Source organism: Panthera onca, chromosome B2 (genome assembly GCF_046562875.1).
Source record: "Panthera onca isolate mPanOnc1 chromosome B2, mPanOnc1 haplotype 2, whole genome shotgun sequence".
In the NCBI taxonomy this organism is placed as follows: Eukaryota; Metazoa; Chordata; class Mammalia; order Carnivora; family Felidae; genus Panthera; species Panthera onca.
Window position 1 is genome coordinate 41,063,934 of NC_138343.1, and position 16,900 is coordinate 41,080,833.

The following is a 16,900-nucleotide window of genomic DNA, read 5'->3' on the forward strand; positions in this document are numbered from 1 at the left end:
GTAAATGAGCTGCATCCTGGAGCAAAACTCAAGAGTATTTACTGAAATACAAAAATGTCCAGGGGCGCCTGGGTGGCCCAGTTGGTTAAGCATTTGACTTTGGCTCAGGTCGTAATCTCATGGTTTGTGAGTTCGAGCCCCACATCGGGCTCTGTGCTGACAGCTCAGAGCCTGGAGCCTGCTTCAGATTCTGTGTTTCCCTCTCTCTCTGCCTCTCCCCCACTTGTGCTCTCTCTCTCTCTCAAAAATAAATAAACACTAAAAAATTTTAAAAAAAAATCCCAAACCCAACAAAGTAAAACTCACACTATTTGGCATCCAATAAAAAATTAGTGTATGGAAAGAAGCAGAAAAACAAGAGTGAGAAGAAAAATCAACTGAAACTGGTCCAGAAATCATTCAGATAATAAAATTCATAGGCAAGTACATTAAAATAGTTATTATAACTATTCCATATGCTTAAGAAATTAGAAGGAAAATTGAACATGAAAGATTTTTTAAAGACCCAGATTGAATTTCTAGAGATGTATACTAGAATGAAAAATACATCCAATGGGATTAATACCACCTGCAAAAGGTAAGATTAATGAACTTGAATACACAGAAGCAGAAACTATGCAAAACAGGGGTGCCTGGCTGGCTCAGTTGGTACAGCATGTGGCTCTTGATCTCAGGGTTGTAAGTTCGAGCCCCATGTTGGGTGTAGGGATTACTTAAAAATAAAATCTTAAAAACAAACACACACACACACACACACACAAAACACAGTGAGAAAAAAAGACCGGGGAAAAATGAACAAAGCATCAGTGAGCTATGGAAAACTCAAGTGGCCTCATAAACAGGCTCATTGGAGTCTCTGGGAAAAAAGAGAAGGCAGAAAAAATATTTGAGAAAATAATGGCTGAAATTTTCCCAAACCTGATGAAAACTATAAATTCACAGATACAAACCCCAAGCACAAGAAACATGAAAACAAAACAAAAACTATGGCAGGTCACATTATAATCAAATAGCTCTAAAAACAGTGATAAAGAGAAAATCTTAAATGTGGCCAGAAGAGTAACAGACATTACATACAGGGAAACAAAGACAAGGATAAGTGTAGATTTCCCAACAGAAACAATGCAAGCTAGAGGAGAGGAGAGTGACATTTTTATAGGACTGGGGATAAGACTGTCCACCTAGAATCCTAACTCAATACTTGGATCAGACTTGATCTTCAGTGATTTCCTGTGTGAAGGTCCAATTCCCCTGGACATTGACTCTGAGACCAAGAGGATCACGCAGGAGGTTGATAGGGAGGGACTCTGGGGATCAACATCTGTGGAGTAAAGAAAGCAGGGCTGGGCGGAGCTTCAGTGCAGCCTCAATAAAGCTTCGGGTGACCCTCTCAGCAGTTTTGAAAGTGGATGTCCCTTCAGAGCTGTCTGGAGTTGGGGTGAGGGCGCCAGGCCTTGTCCTCACAGGTTGATCATCAATCAGATATGGGTTGCCCCAGAAAGGGTTCATGATCTTGAGTTGAGGCAGCTCCCTTGGCCAGGGGCAATTTCCAGAAAAAAGAGTCAGCTTAGAGTGCTCAGACTACAGCATCCCAGGCAGGCGGAGGAATGAGTACCTAGATTCTGAAGGGGGATTTGGATGGCTTGTGACATTATCCACTATATTTTCAAAAACTAAGTGGAGAAAATCCAGTCTTCTTAGCATAGTGCACAGTGCCCTTCATGATCTTGTACAGGCCCACCCCCAGCTCATCTCATGCCCTCTTCTCAGCCTGGGAGCCTCTCCCACCCTCTGCCTTGCCCCACTTACCTGTTGGAAAATAACTAATCCTTCAAATTTCAGTCGAACACACCTCTTCCAAGAAGCCTCCTCTGAATGGCCTTGTTGACTCAATGGTCCTTCCATCGTGGTTAGGAGCATGGACTCTGAAGCCAGGGTTTGAATACCAGCTCTGCTGTATTCAAGGTGAGTCTGTAACCTAAGGCAAATTACTCAACCTATCTGTGTCTCAGTTTCCTCATCTATAAAATGGGTATAACATTAGTACTGCGATGTCATTGGGTTATTATGAGGATTCTATGAGTTAATATGTGTAAGTTAGAACAATGTCTGGCAGGAGTAGATAGTTGCTGCTATTATTATTGTTGTTGTTAGTGAAGGCACTCAGTATGCATTTGTTGAAGGCACAAAGGATGGAAGGAAGGACCTGAGAGAGACAAAGTGCAAAGTATGTTCAGGGAAGGCTGAGCAATCAAATTTGTCAGAAGGGTGGTAATAATCTCTATACGGTATTATTACCCATGTTGGGAAGACTAATGTCATGGTAAAGAGTGTGCATCCAATTTGTAAGCAATAAGAAATTTGCTTGACAGAATTTGTCAACAGATGGGAGAGAGGGCCAAAGACAGAGAGGGACAGGTTGAGCCAGGAGGTAAGGCCTATGTGTGGAGTGGTGAGTTCCAGACAAGGGACGTGTGAGAAGAAATGGCGGACGGGGACTGTGGGAGGATGGATACAGGTGAGGGGGGCGGAGTTTAGAAGCAGGTAATATGAACACATGGAAGATGCAGTGCGGAAATCAGTTGAGGCTGATAGGGACAGGCAAGGAGCGACTGGGAGGGGAAAAGATAAGGGGTGATGGAGACAGGTGAGTTTTACGGGGACAAGTAAGGAGTGATGGGGCACTGCAGGGGTGGGGGGCGGGGTGGCGGTCAAGTAAATGGCAATAACCAGTGAGGAGAACCGAAGAGCTGAAGCGGGACCATCCGAAGGAGAGCTCTAAGGCTGCCGGCGTGGCGAGAAGAGCGGAGTGGAATGTGATGTCAGAGAGAGGGCGGTGATGTAAGAGCCGGGCGGTGGGGTGGTGATGTCAGGGCTGGTGCTGATGCTGGCGGCGCAGTGCATTGTGGGCAGCTCCCCGCTCCGCCGCTGCCTCCGCCGTCGCCCGAGGAGGATCGGGGCCGGGCCGGGCCGGGCGGGGATGATCCCGGGCGGGAGGCCGCCACCGCCGCCGCCGCCGCCGGAGGGAGCGGGCCGCCCCGCGCCGCACTGAGCCGCCCCCGCCCCCGCCCCGCCCCGGCCCCGGGGGATGCGCCGCCCCGAGCCGCTGCCTCCGCCGCCGCAGCCGCAGCCGCAGCGGGCACAGAGCAGGTGAGGCGGGGCGGGGCCGGCGGCGGGCCGGCGGGGTCGGGGCGGGGGCTCTCCTGCGGGCTCCGCGGGCCTCGGGCCCGGCTCGCCTCCCAGCGCAGCCTTCCCCAGCTCCCCCTCCCCGCGCCGTGTCCGCCCGAGCCGGGACGCCCGCCGCTGGCCTACACAGCCTGGGCCGCATCCCAAGGCCTGGAACGGCTCCCTGCCCCCCAGCATACGCGCCTGCCTTCGCCAGCCGGCCCCCCAGAGCCTCAGCCCCTCGCTTCTCACCCCTGTCCCCGTCCCCGCGGCTTCACTCGGCTGTCACCCTGACAAGCCCTTCCCAGCTGCCTCCATTACCTCTCCCCCTTGTCCTCAGTCCCTGCGTGCCTCCCTGCCTGCCGCTAGCTGCCTTCCCAACCTCCTTACCCCTTCGGCGGTGCCCAGAAGCCTCTCCCAGGGTCCTGCCGCTTCCTCACCAGTCATTAGGATCGTTCACCTGCCTCTGTCTTACCCAACCCCCTCCTCCGATCCTGTCATCCCCCCCCCCCCCCCCCCGACCCTTCCCTTTTTCTCTGCCTTCCTTCACACCTCTTTTCACCTGTATCCACCACCCCTCACTGGGCTCCTTCACCTCTCCTTACCTGCGCTCCCAGATCCCCACATACACCTGGCTCACACCTTGCGTAGTTACACATCAACACCTCTACTCACACACCATGATGAGCTCCCTCTCTCTCCCACCCTCCCTGGATGTCTCTCCTTCCCTGTCTCCCCACCCCACACCCACACCCCCACACACATACCCACACCCACACCCACACACACAGTTGGCCTCACACTGTCTGACAGATATTCATAAAAACCTCTTCCACAAGCCCTCTCACACGACACACCCATGCCTCCACACACCCAAAAGGTCCTGAGGGGGCAGTAACGGGGCAGCCAAGTTCCTCGTGGCCTGTTGTCCAACCTAGTCTGACATGAACGTAGTCCTTTGAGGCAGAGTGAGGATGGTGGACAGGGAGAGGCAGGGAAACCTCATTTATCCTCTGGTCTCCATTCTCCCTTTTCCCATCTCACCTGTTCCTTCTAGGCTGCCCATCTATAAACTGGGAGCTGCACCCAAAATTTTCTCATCAACCTATAGAATCCACCATTACAGGATGGAAGACCCACCAGAGGTCACAGTTCAATCGCTCAAGGCTCCCTCCCTACGGGTTCAATTGCTTCTTCAGTCTTGTCCTCAACCTGTCTTTACCTTTATTCCAGAACCCCCCATCCCCTCCTTCTCCCTTTATCCTGCCATTGCCCTCACTGCCCTCTGAACTCCTGATGCCCCACATGCCACTTTGGCAAAAGGTGGGCAGAGGCCTATTTGACATCCCCACAGCTCTGATACTCTGAAGTTGGGTGGATGGGAGGAAAGAGTCAGCTGAGTCACTTGAACAAGATAGGAAAAGAGTGACAGTGTCACTCCTCTTTTCTACATGTCCCTCACGGTACACCATGACCTGTTGAAGGTTGTTTCTGTGCCTTTACTATCCCACACTGCCCCCTGTAGCAGGATGGCTAGACACAGGAGCCTTGGGAAGTATCCTGTCCCAAGGAAAGATTGGTTTATGGAGTTTCTGCCCCATCCATAGATACCTTAGGCATTTTCCTCCTCTCCACCTCCCTTCCACCTCACCCTGTCCCCAGCTGGAGTAACTGCCTTCAGTCTGTGACTCTCCAGGATCATTGTGAGCGTAGAGCAATGTGCTTATACAAAGTGTATATAAGTGGGAGGGAGGGGAGGGGGGGAGAAGAAAAGATCCCGGTTCCAATCCTGTACTGGGTTGCCAGAAATCTCAAAAAGTGGCCCCCTGCCTATACACATGCACATCAAAGACAGACACAAAAACACATAAGCACATGCAGACAGAGGTACAGGCACAGACACACAGAAAGACACACAAAGACATATACGTGTTCACAGAGGGACACATGCACAGATTCACGTGCAGACACGTATGCGTGCACACACTTACATTTCCCAAGATAACACTGGCTGGCTTTCCCAGCCCTCGCTCACAGTTGGGATGCTCTCCTTGATATTCAACTTCTACCTTTGCCAATGCAACCAGAGCTGTCTTCCTTCTTGTTGTTCCTGAGCAGACACAGAAAGGTGTGGTCAGAGCTCTCTCATCACATGCCCACCCAGACCTGCTGCTCCCTGTCATTCCTCCTGCCTCCTGTTAGACCCATCCCACTCCCTGTGGTCCCCAAGCCCCCCCCCCCACTTCCCCAATTCAGCCTGTCTCTCTCCCTTGGAGTAGCTGCAGGGCTGCAGTCCCTCTAAAATCCATGTCATGAGTTCATCACCTTATGTTCACCACACAGCTCATATCCTTGCTTTGGAACCATTAGCTGTCAGTGGGTTGGACTCTCCCCTGAGAAAGGTGTCTTTCTCACAGCTGCATCCTCTTCACTAGCATTAGCATCATCCTCAAGGGGCTTTCGTGTATCTTATTTTCTTGATTATCCCATGCCATGGTTGATTAGCAGGTCTCCATCACTCTGGTGTGTGTCTCCCATGGGTCACCCCTTGGTCAGCAGTTCTCCCCTTTCAGACGCACAGCTCCATGGGCATTTGGTGGCACAGGGAAAGTGTGGGTGCCGGGGTCTCAGATCAAGTCACTCAGACTGGTCCTTCTCAGCCTAGGTGTCCCCTACACAAGCATGGGTCCTAGACTAGTATGCACCCCATCCCCCCATGCCCGCCCCCCACCCTCGGGGTCAGCAAGTTTCCTCCACATTAGTTAGCATATCTCTCTTTGGGAAACGCTTTCTCCATAGCCTGTTCACATGGCATTTTCCTCTCCTTTTTTCAACATGTGTGTTCTGCTGCTGTTTTTCACACCTCCAGTTTGTAGTTTGTATCTCCCTTCCTGTGGATAGTATTTCTGTCTTCTCCTCTGACCTCCACCTGGGTGTTTACACAATGCTTCCCCCAGTAACCCCTAGAGCATCTGCCCACTGGGCCGAGGAAAGATGCTGGCCAGGAGAATGGAGCTGCCCTCCTCCATATCTGCAAGGTGGTCCTGGTCCGTAGCCTGCCCCACTCACAGTCCCTCCCCACTCCCCCAGGTAGATGGCCCCCCCAGGGCAGGCCCTGCGGACACCCCTCCCTCCGGCTGGCGGATGCAGTGCCTAGCGGCCGCTCTTAAGGACGAAACCAACATGAGTGGGGGAGGGGAGCAGGCCGACATACTGCCGGCCAACTACGTGGTCAAGGATCGCTGGAAGGTGGTGAGTGAGTGACCCGACGGGGCCAAGGGAGGGGTAGGGAGAGGAGGGGAGGAGAGGACCTGGAGACGTGTTAAAACAGTTGCCCCCAACTCTTCTACCCTAAGAGGGAGGTGCCCCTGAGCTCATTTGCATACTGCTTGCAGTCACTATTTTGGCGTACGCTGGTGGACAATCGCTTTCTCCCAGAGCCCTCTCTCACCCCCTTCCCCGCTAGGTCACGTTGCTCCTGCCCAGCCTGGAACAACTCTTGGCTGGACGTCGGAGCAGGAGCTGCAGAGCTTAGTGGGGGAGGCGGGCGGGGTGGGGGAGGGGGCTCTTTCGTTGCCGGACCTTGGAGAAGGGCAGTGAGTGAGCATGTGTCCCTCAGCTTCCGCAGAGGACAGAGAGGCCTGGCTTCAGGGAAAGAGGCCCTGCGGGCTGCTCCCACCGCAGCCGCACTCCATCTTCTCCTTCCACCCTCCTCCCCTCACTGGTTCCTGCGGCAGGTGCAACACGCCGAGACTCCATCTCCCAGCGTGCCTTGCTCCTCCAGCCCAGGACTTCAGGCTGTTCGGCCTGCTGGGAGTTGTAGTCCGAGCCTCCTCCGGGTTTGGGCCTGGATGGGAGGGGGACATGTGAGGGGCTTGGGGAAAAGCAGTGTCTGGGGAGCGGGACCTACTGTAAATCAATCCCTGTCCCACCCACCCCCCTCTTTCTTTCCGTCGCTTGAGATTGCTCTGGGGTCCTCTTATTGTGGGGGCAGGATGGTGTAGGGTGGATTGCGGGGCGATGGTGTGTGATCTTGTGGGTCTGCGTGGCAGAGTGGGGAGCCTGGAGGAAGGGAGGGAGAACAGACAGGCCTACACTGAGCCTCTATGTGGGGGTGTGTGGGAGTGGAAGGAGGAGGCTCAGCTCACCTGAGCTGTCAGGCTGAGAGGAGAGTGGGGCCTGGGTGCTGGCCGGTTTCCATGGCAACAACCACGCTTCGGGCACATCCCCTAGAGTCCCAGGGATAGGAGCAAAGGTGGCAGCGTTGTCATTGTCTCAGAAGTCTCTGGGACTGGGGAGGGCCAGGAGAGCTGAGGGAAGGCCTGCCTAGGTCCCAGAGGAGGACTTCCTGAGAGGGAGAGTGACAGGACCGAAATTGGGGGAGGAGGAGCCAGGGCAGTAATCAAGGGAATGAGGGTCTGGCCAACTGAGGAGTATTTCTCCAACAACCCTTCGGTCCCCTAACATGAGAGCCTAGTTTCTGACAGATTGGAGGCAGAAGGACATTTGCACTGAAGAGGTGAGAAAAAGATGGTGTTCACACCATACTGAGTTTGGATTAGAACTTTGTTGTACTTTTTGAGGGAGGGGATGGGAGATGAGTGGGGAGAGAAATGGCAAGAGGGAGTTGGGGGGGAGGGGCAAGCCCACAATCTTTGCCAGGCTGACCTCTCCAGGTCAGCTGCCAGGCTGACTCCCGAAGAACTAGGGAGGGTGGGGTGCTAGATGGCTCCCCTCAGCCGTCTCCTTGTGAGGGGTGGGACATGGGCATGAGGTAGAGCTCAGGAACCAAGAACAAGCTCCCTGAAGAGAAAAATGAGCTGGCTAGGGGAAATTGAGGGTCAGTGGCACTAGGTGGAGTATTTGCAAATAATAATGGTTCACTCTTCTTGAGGGGTGCTTCTCAGAATCAGAATAACAAATAATAATAATAATAAATGATAAAAGCAGCATTTGTTTTGAGCCCCCACTGTCACCAGACACGGTGCATTATCTCAACAAACGATGGAGTAGATATTGTTATTACCCCCTTTTCACAGGCGTGGAAACAGGGGTAGGGATTAGCTAACCTGCCAAGTTCTTAAGACTGGGTGGAACCAGGTCTGTCTGACTGCTGGGTCAGCAGCCACTAAGCCATACTGCTTCTCAGGAATTAGCCCACCCAAGAATCAGGAGCACGGAGATGAAGGAGTCTTTCAGACCCGTTCTAGAACAACTCTTTCATTTTACAGAGGAGGAAAAGTGGAGGCACAGAATTTAAGAAACTCACTCCAGGTGACCCAGAGCTAGGCCAAGAAACCAGATTTCCTTTTTCCTAAGTAAATGTTGGTCCTACTGTGTCGTATTGGCCTTCCAGTTTAGAGAGTTCCTTTGACAGGGGAGGGGATCATGAAAACAACTAGGAGAGGAGGAATAGGGTCTGGCAAAGGGAGATTAAGAAAATATTTCTGTTAGCAGGCTTGGGCAGGGCTACATTATGACTTTCATGGGCCCTGGGCCCTTCTGCCTTCATGGACCCCTTTCTCTATAATAAAGTAGTAAAAATCATATTTTATGAGTGCACTGGTATACAGAGGAATGAATTAATATTATATGCTACAATTTTTTGACCTTCTGATTTGAAATATTGAAATGTTTTTATGGCTTCCTGTAAGTATTATGGGCCACTGTGCCTGCTGTGCCCGACGGTTAAGTGGGCCCAGACTGTAGGGCCTGGGGAGGAGGGGTGTTAGGTGAATGGGTGGGTGCAGATACCCAGCTTGCCTCCCTGGGAGGTTCTGTAATGGGCCGGGGGGCAAGGAAGGGACCAAGGGAGGAGAAGAAATAGCCTCTTTGGAAATGAAGACGGTAGAGAAATACTATTGGCCATCCTTGGAAATTGGGGAGCAGGTACCAGAAATGTCTTGGCTGCCCCGAGCCCTCCTTACCACCTCCAGTGAGGATTTTGGAGTCTGGCAGATCTGGGCTTGAATCCCAGCACTCACACTTTTAATCCCTGTGCTGTCAACAGTTTCCTATGATATCGTGGTTAAGAGCGTGGGTTCTGCATCAGATTGCCTGGGTTCAAATGAGACCTGGCTTTGCTACTTACTAGCAGTGTGACCTGGGGCAGAGTACTTAACTCTCTGTGCCTTAGTTTTCCTTCTGTGCAAAATGGTGACTCTTATGACCTTCCCCACGTGTTGTCAGGAACCCCAGGGGATGAGCTGAGATGATCTCTGTGGGTCGGGAGCACAAAGCCTGAGATGTGATTATTGTTCCCTCCCCTCCCCGTCTTCCATGTTCACGTACAGCAAACCATAAAGGATTCTAGAAGATACTATCATCTCCCCTGATTTTAAAGTTCCCCAGGGGAAGACATGACGCTGCTTTCCTTGAGTCTGTATCTGTCCCCTCCTTATTCTGAAATTCTTCGATGAGTCTGACTTTCATCTCAAGTAGAGAGAGATTCTGGTTTCAGACTGTTCTTCCCCCTTTCCCTTTTCCTGCGTCCTTTCTGAGCACGAGAGCCTTCAAGATGCAGCCAGACTTCCACTTCTTTTCTGAATCTTCCCTTCTTCCTTCTCTCTCTTCCTAGAGTTGTTTCAACTGTAACCTGCTGGGAACTCCCAGTCCTTGGCTCAGCCCTGCGCCCATCCCCCACTCCGTCCCCTTGCTTCAGCCACCATTAAACATTTAATGGGGTCTGAGTGCTGAATAAATGCTAAGGGGAGGGCTTGGAGATGCTAGAGGCTCAGAGTCCGTTTACAGGCTGGCTGGTCAGAGCAGCCTCCGCCCAATCACTAGCAAGCCCAGCTGTGCTGGTGAGTTAACAAGCCAACCGGAGGCAAGTGAGGGTTCAGCGAGGGCGGGCCACCCATGAGGTGAGCTGTACATCTTTTTTAAACCAAACAGGTCCCGACTTAGAAGTCTGCACCTTCTCCTTGTCCTTTATCATTGCCAGTAGCACACTCCAGGGACCCCGGGGCCTCTGGCTTGAAGTGATTTTAATCCCTTCCCATAGCTCAGCTTTGCTCATCCACCCTTGCGAACTCTTCCTCCAACACAATTCTCCCCTCTGCCTTTTCTCACTGCCTGCCCAGGGATGCTGGAGGAGGAGGGCCTAGAGGGTCAGGTCTGTACTGCCCCGTCCCCTGGGGGGATAGACAGACTCTCCAAACCTCCATTCCCACCATGGTCCCACAGTGCCCCCTACCCCCAGGGGAGGCTCACCCTGATTTGAGGCATTTGACCAGGGGTCTAGGGAGTGCTGTGAGCTTCAGCAGCAGGATGGGCATTGAATACCCTTTGCTGAGTCCTCTCCCCCAAATACTTCTCCCCCGCATTACTCTCTCCCTCTAATGACACCTGTCAGGACATTGCCAACCCCAGGAAGGGCCAGCTTCCCTGGAGGATCCACCCTGAAGCTGGGAGGTTCTGGAAATTAGTTTTCCTTCTGGATGGTGGTTGTTCAATCTAGTTTGGGGGATGGGGAGAGTGTAATATTTCTTATCCTTCCAGAAAAAGAAAAAGATTTATGGTGGCCCATGATGTCTTCAGAATCCTACACAGGCTCGTCTCCATATCTACATGGGGTCAGAGGTCACATACCCTCTCCCACCTCCCAGCCTGACACCTAGCCCTGTGTGTGCACGCACATGCATGCATGGGCTGAGCTGTCTCTGGCACTAGGAGGGGAAGTGGGGACACAGGTGGGTGGGGCAAGGAAGGCAGACATAGGGTCCCCCCCTTCAAAACTAGCCCTACCCCCACCAACGAAGGGTATGACCCAGCAGTGTGTGGGATGAGGAGCTGCTCAGCCTGATCCCTGGGTTTCCTATCCCCCTCTTCCATCTCTGTAGCTGAAAAAGATCGGGGGCGGGGGCTTTGGTGAGATCTACGAGGCCATGGACCTGCTGACCAGGGAGAATGTGGCCCTCAAGGTGGAGTCAGCCCAGCAGCCCAAGCAGGTCCTCAAGATGGAGGTGGCTGTGCTCAAAAAGCTGCAAGGTGCGGGCCCTGGGCAGGAGGATGGGAGGGAGGAGGTGGAGCCAGGGGCTAAGGGAGAGCTGATGGGGATGGTGAGATGGAACCAGAGTCTAAGGGCGGTGATGGGGAGAGGGGCATGGGGAGGTGGTGGCGGAAGTGGTCATGGGACCAGGAATCAAGAGGGCACCAGAGACACCTTGGGATCGGAAGTGAGGAAGAAGGAGTGGGAGTTGGGAGACCCCTGTCTGTGCCCCCACAGGGAAAAGCCACGTGTGCAGGTTCATTGGCTGTGGCCGGAATGAGAAATTTAATTATGTGGTGATGCAGCTCCAGGTGAGTCCCTGTGGGATCCTCCCTCCACTTACCCCCCAAAGCTTGGGTTGTGACCCCTGGGGTGAGGAGTGGGCACAAGCCTTTGGGGACGAGGCTGGGCAGAGTGTCACGGTGGTGCCAGTTGGCATGACAGCTGAGCCTGGACCTCCCCCCTCCCCCCACCCTCAGGGCCGGAATCTGGCCGACCTGCGCCGCAGCCAGCCGCGAGGCACCTTCACGCTGAGCACCACGCTGCGGCTGGGCAAGCAGATCCTGGAGTCCATTGAGGCCATCCACTCGGTGGGCTTCCTGCACCGTGACATCAAGCCGGTGAGGGCTGCCCCACCTGCCCCCTCTTCCAAAGCACACCCCCCCCGCCAACCCTCTCCCTCTGTGGGTCCCATGGTTTCTCCTCCAGAACAGTGGTTTGGGCAGGAGCAGCCTCTCCTACCTGTCCTTTCCTCCTGCTTTCCACCCCAAGCCCCTTCTCCTCACCTGCCAGGAGAACACACCCCTGCCTGCCCCTTGCCCATGTCTCTCCTCTGTTCTTGTCTTCTCCCTTACCCATGCCCTGATTAGTCCTTGAACCTCAAAAGGTGCAGGGGTTGGGGAAGTACAGAGGAATTGATCAAAAGGGGTGGAGGGATGGGGCTCCCAGGTGGCTCCCTCGGTTTAGTGTCCCACTTCGGCTCGGGTCATGATCTCACGGTCCGTGGGTTCAAGCCCTGCGTGGGGCTCTGTGCTGACAGCTCAGAGTCTGGAGCCTGCTTCTGATTCTCTGTCTCCCTCTCTCTTTGCCCCTCCCTTGCTCATGCTCTGTCTCTCCCTGTCTCTCAAGAATGAATAAACATTAAAATTTTTTTCTTTTTAAAAAAGGAATGGAGGGGCTGGGCTTGGTAAGAAATTCCAAGTAGCTGATTTTGTGGCATCTTGGATCCCGGTGTTGTAAAAACCTCCAATTTAATAAGGGGTGAAAACTGAGGCCCAGAAAGATTGGTTGAATGACCCAAGGTCAGACAGCAAGAACAATGCAGGTCTCCTGTTGCCTTACAGCAGGACAGTGACCCTAAGCCACACTGCTCTGCTGGGGAGTTCTAAGGATTGGAACCCCCAGCTGGGTTGTCATTTTGCTTTGTGATCTTGGAGAAGCCCCATAAGCTCTTTGGCATTCAGTATCCTCATCTGTAAAATGAGGGTGCTCCCACCTGCCTCTCAGATGGGATGCCGTGGCCTATGGCGCATGTTGATGTTTTCTCTTTATGTTTATTTTTGAGAGAGACAGAGAGAGCACGGGGGAGGGGGAGGGGAGGCAGAGAGAGAGAAGGGGACAGAGGATCTGATGTGGGCTCTGTGCTGACAGCAGAGAGCCCAAAGAAGGACTTGAACTCTGTGAACTGTGAGATCATGACCTGAGCTTAAGTCAGACGCTTAACCCACTGAGCTACCCAGGCTCCCCAAAGCTTACTCTTAAACACGTTTCTTGGCACCCCTTGAGGTGGGTCAAGTGGGGTTGAAGCCCCACGGTCACAGCCACTGTCTTTCCCAGTCAAACTTTGCCATGGGCAGGCTGCCCTCCACCTACAGAAAGTGCTACATGTTGGACTTCGGGCTGGCCCGGCAGTACACCAACACCACGGGGGATGTTCGGCCCGTGAGTATCGCTGTTCGTGGGTATCCCTGGCCCCCTCACCCGGCCCCTGACCTTCACTAATTTTTCCTGCAGCTGCCTAAGCAAGCCCGGCCCGTGTTCAATATGAGTGTCACCCAGCTCAGTCTACGCTTGGCCCGTCTCCTGGCTCCCTGGGCTCTTGGTGGATGCCACATCCACACCTTGTGATCTGGCTGCCTACCTTGGTCAGAGATGGATACAGGGGCAGGGAGCAAGGTCAGGAGGCAGGTGCAGGACTGGGGTTGGTGTGTCAGGCTTGCCCCTGACCAGGCCAGCATGGGGGTTGGTGGAGAGGGAAAACAGTCAGGGTTAAAGTAGGCAGTTAGGCTCAGTTAGCAGGGCTGAGATGTGGCCCAAATCAGGGGCAGCAGGTGAGTGTCCTGCTGTGTTCTCCCTTCTACAGCCTCGGAATGTGGCCGGGTTTCGAGGGACTGTTCGTTATGCCTCAGTCAATGCCCACAAGAACCGGGTGAGTGGCAGAGCTGTGGGCCTGAGGATGCGGGGGCAGCAGGGCCCAGGTCAGGGACAGAGGAAGGGGAAGAGGGTCGGGTGGGCAGCTGTTGAGGTGGGGAGAGAAGTATGGGGCAGGGGCCGGAAGCTGCCACGCCAGAGGCCATGAGTGGAACAAGATTTTGCGGCCATTTCTCCATGACTTTACCTTCTTCCTTGTTTATTGGGATTCCCTCCTCTCTGCTCCCACCATCAATCTGTGTGGATACAAGTTTTGAGACTCATACTTGATGTGTGTTGGAGGGTCAGGGATAGAGCCAAGGTTTGGCTGTCAGGCCTCCCTGAAGGGTCCCCTCCTTGTGAAGGATCAGCCCACACTCCCAGGAAGGACCTGAAAGGTGTGGGTGACCCCCCTGTCGCCACCCCCCCCCCCCAGGAGATGGGCCGCCACGATGACCTGTGGTCCCTTTTCTACATGCTGGTGGAGTTTGCAGTGGGGCAGCTGCCCTGGAGAAAGATCAAGGACAAGGTGAGCCCTGTGCAGGTGGGGCTGAGGAGGTGGAGGGGGCGTGGGGTCGCTGGGGCTCCATTACCCTGTGCCCTGTTGCCTCCAGGAGCAGGTAGGGATGATCAAGGAGAAGTATGAGCACCGGATGCTGCTGAAGCACATGCCCTCCGAGTTCCACCTCTTTCTGGACCACATTGCCAGCCTCGACTACTTCACGAAGCCCGATTACCAGGTGGGAGCCTGCCACCTGGTCCCTGCACCCCCAGACATCTCTCTGGGGGTGACCATCCCCAGCAGCACCCATACTGCTGAGGCCCCACTCCCCTGTTGGCTTAGCCTCGTGTATCTCCCCCCCGGTCTTCCAACTGCATGAAACTGTTTTGTGCTCCTGCGAACAGTCTTCATGGCTAATATTTCTTAACAGCTTACTCTGTTCTCAGTGCCTTTCATGCATTAACTCATTTAAGCTTCAAAACGAGCCTTCGGTGATAATGCGTGTTCCTTATGTTACTATTCTAACACTTAACGGTTAATGAAGTCAAGTGCTTTCGAGTACTTTTCACCGAAACTCTGCATTGTCCCCATTTCATAGATGAGGAAACGAAAGCCCGATAGCAAGGCCGCGAGCAGGGCTGGGCTCAGGCACCTCTTCTGACTCCAAGTCCAGTGCTTTTTCCAAGGTGCCACCACCACACCCCTAGGGGACCCACTGACCCCGACAGGAGAATGAGGATACATCAGCAGTGTTCTGCCCAGGACCCACTATGTGCCAGGCACAAGTCTGCACACCACAGGGAGCATAGCATCGGGCACACAGTGGGCCCTCAGTGAAGTGGGTCCTGCCAGCAGAGAGAACCTGCCCTATATTCTGGAGAGAGTTAAGTCAGAAGTGGAATGGTCCGGGGTGCCTGGATGGCTCAGTCGGTTAAGCATTCAACTTTGGCTCAGGTCATGATTTCACAGTTCATGGGTTCGAGCCCCGCATCAGGCTCTGTGCTGACAGCTCAGAGCCTGGAGCCTGCTTCGGATTCTGTGTCTCCGTCTCTTTCTGTCTCTCCCCTGCTTGCGCTCTGTCTGTCTCTCCCTCTCTCTCTCAAGAATAAATAAACATTAAAACAATTTTTTTAAAGAAAGTGGAATGGTCTGGGGGCCTCTGGTGTTCTACAGGTGCCCACCGCCTCCAGAGCCTAGAGCCTAGAGGTTGTGGACAGAGATGCCTCACTTGGGCAATAGAAGGCCCTGCCCCCCTCCCCTCGCCCAATCCTCAGCCTCCTGGGGTTCCCCAGACCAGACAGCTGCGAGTGAGCGAGCACATGGTGTGCGGCCCTGTGCTGGCTGCTGAGGAATGTCGAGCTGCAGATCAGGAAATGTGTGGGTGGGGGAATCAGGGAAGGCTTGCTGAGCAGAGAGGATTGGTGGTAAAGGCGGTGTGGGCGGAGGAAGCAACCTGTGCAGAGGCATGACCCCAGGTGGTGGTTTTGGGAAATGACTGGTGCTTCCAGGCTGCGGAGGCTTCCCCCCCTCCCCCGCACTCCCCCCCCCAGATGGTGGAAATGGCAGAGCAGGCTGGGGATGGTGAGCAGGGGACAGATCTCAGAGGGCTTGTGTCCAGCCAGCGGGGCTCAAACCAAGATAGTAATTTGCGTACTGATTTGCATATCATGTGCATGTTTTCATTTAAAATCAATGTGCCCTTCTCCTTCCAGTGCCCCTTCTCGGCCTATCCCTGTCCTGGAAGGCCCCTCTCTTCCCTCTGCAATCCCGGCAACTGTCCTTTCCTCCTGGCTAGCCCCAGGGTCACCTCTCTGTCCTCCCGCCACCCCCACCCCTGCAGTTGATCATGTCGGTGTTTGAGAACAGCATGAAGGAACGGGGCATCGCTGAGAATGAGGCCTTTGACTGGGAGAAGGCGGGCACCGATGCCCTCCTGTCCACAAGCACCTCCACTCCACCCCAGCAGAACACGCGGCAGACGGCAGCCATGTTCGGGTGAGTCTTGGGAGGGATGACGGCCCAGTGGGGGGCCAGGTGACCTCTGCCTAGTGCTGTCACCCAAAAAGCCAGCCCTCTCCTCCTCTTCTCACCTGGACACATCTGGCTGTCTTTCCCATCCAAGGTGCTCAACAGTGGGGTTCTCAGACCCCAGGCGGTCCTGCCCCATCTCCACCTTCAATCTGGGGACAGGGTGCACATCCTCATTTGGAGTTTTTGACTTTACGGGGGAGTGGGGTGAAAATACCTGAGCCCCACCGTCTGTTTCTGTTGCTCACATGCATCCATTTAGTGAACATGTCTCGAGCCCCAGCACTGGGGCCTGTGGGGGCTCAGAGAAGAAAGTTGCAGCCCCCGCCCTCAGAGTGCTCTTGGTTGGGTCTGGGATATTTGTAACGGATGGGTCAGCGATTCCAGAACCCTGTGACAAGCACAAAGACAGAGGCACCTGGGGAGGGGCCAGAGTGAGGAGGGACACCCCACCCTGCCGCGGGGGCAGCCAGGGAGAGACAAGGGTAGGGGCTCCAGGAGAGAGACCCGTACTGTAAAGATACCGCTCAAGGAGTTCCAAAGTGACTCCTCTTTACACCCATTCCTGGTCTAAATGAGGTCAGCCAGTGAACTGCGATGGAAATCTGGCTGGGCCTGGAAAGCAATGGGCCTCTTAAATTAACAGGATGAGGTGGTGCCGTGCCCGTCCCGGGCAGTCACATCTCCTTGCAGCCCTTTGCTGGACTAAGGACAGTCTAGTTGCAGGCTTTGTGAGCCAGGGATGGGGATGGGCCTAGGGACATCCCCACCCCTGCCAAGGCCTCTACCGTGCCTACTCCCATGGG

At 54.2% G+C, this 16,900-nt stretch overlaps 1 protein-coding gene across 7 annotated transcripts in view; it reads left to right on the forward strand.

The window, feature by feature from the left end:
* Nucleotides 1–2,910: 2,910 nt before the first annotated feature.
* TTBK1 (tau tubulin kinase 1) overlaps nucleotides 2,911–16,900 on the forward strand; it is a 40,900-nt gene continuing 26,910 nt past the window's right edge. For 5 of the 7 annotated variants that reach the window (XR_013555632.2, XM_078446904.2, XM_078446908.2 and 2 more), the window contains exons 1-10: nucleotides 2,912–3,150; nucleotides 6,256–6,417; nucleotides 11,007–11,154; nucleotides 11,393–11,466; nucleotides 11,635–11,775; nucleotides 12,992–13,096; nucleotides 13,518–13,583; nucleotides 14,001–14,093; nucleotides 14,179–14,304; nucleotides 15,907–16,061. Coding sequence is in view for 6 of the 7 variants with exons in the window: in XM_078446904.2 (XP_078303030.1) it covers nucleotides 6,310–6,417; nucleotides 11,007–11,154; nucleotides 11,393–11,466; nucleotides 11,635–11,775; nucleotides 12,992–13,096; nucleotides 13,518–13,583; nucleotides 14,001–14,093; nucleotides 14,179–14,304; nucleotides 15,907–16,061 (1,016 nt within the window). In the remaining variant the exon portion in view is untranslated. Of the gene's footprint in view, nucleotides 3,151–6,255; nucleotides 6,418–11,006; nucleotides 11,155–11,392; nucleotides 11,467–11,634; nucleotides 11,776–12,991; nucleotides 13,097–13,517; nucleotides 13,584–14,000; nucleotides 14,094–14,178; nucleotides 14,305–15,906; nucleotides 16,062–16,900 lie in introns of all 7 variants that reach the window. The other 2 variants (XM_078446905.2, XM_060615576.3) reach the window with 2 other exon arrangements.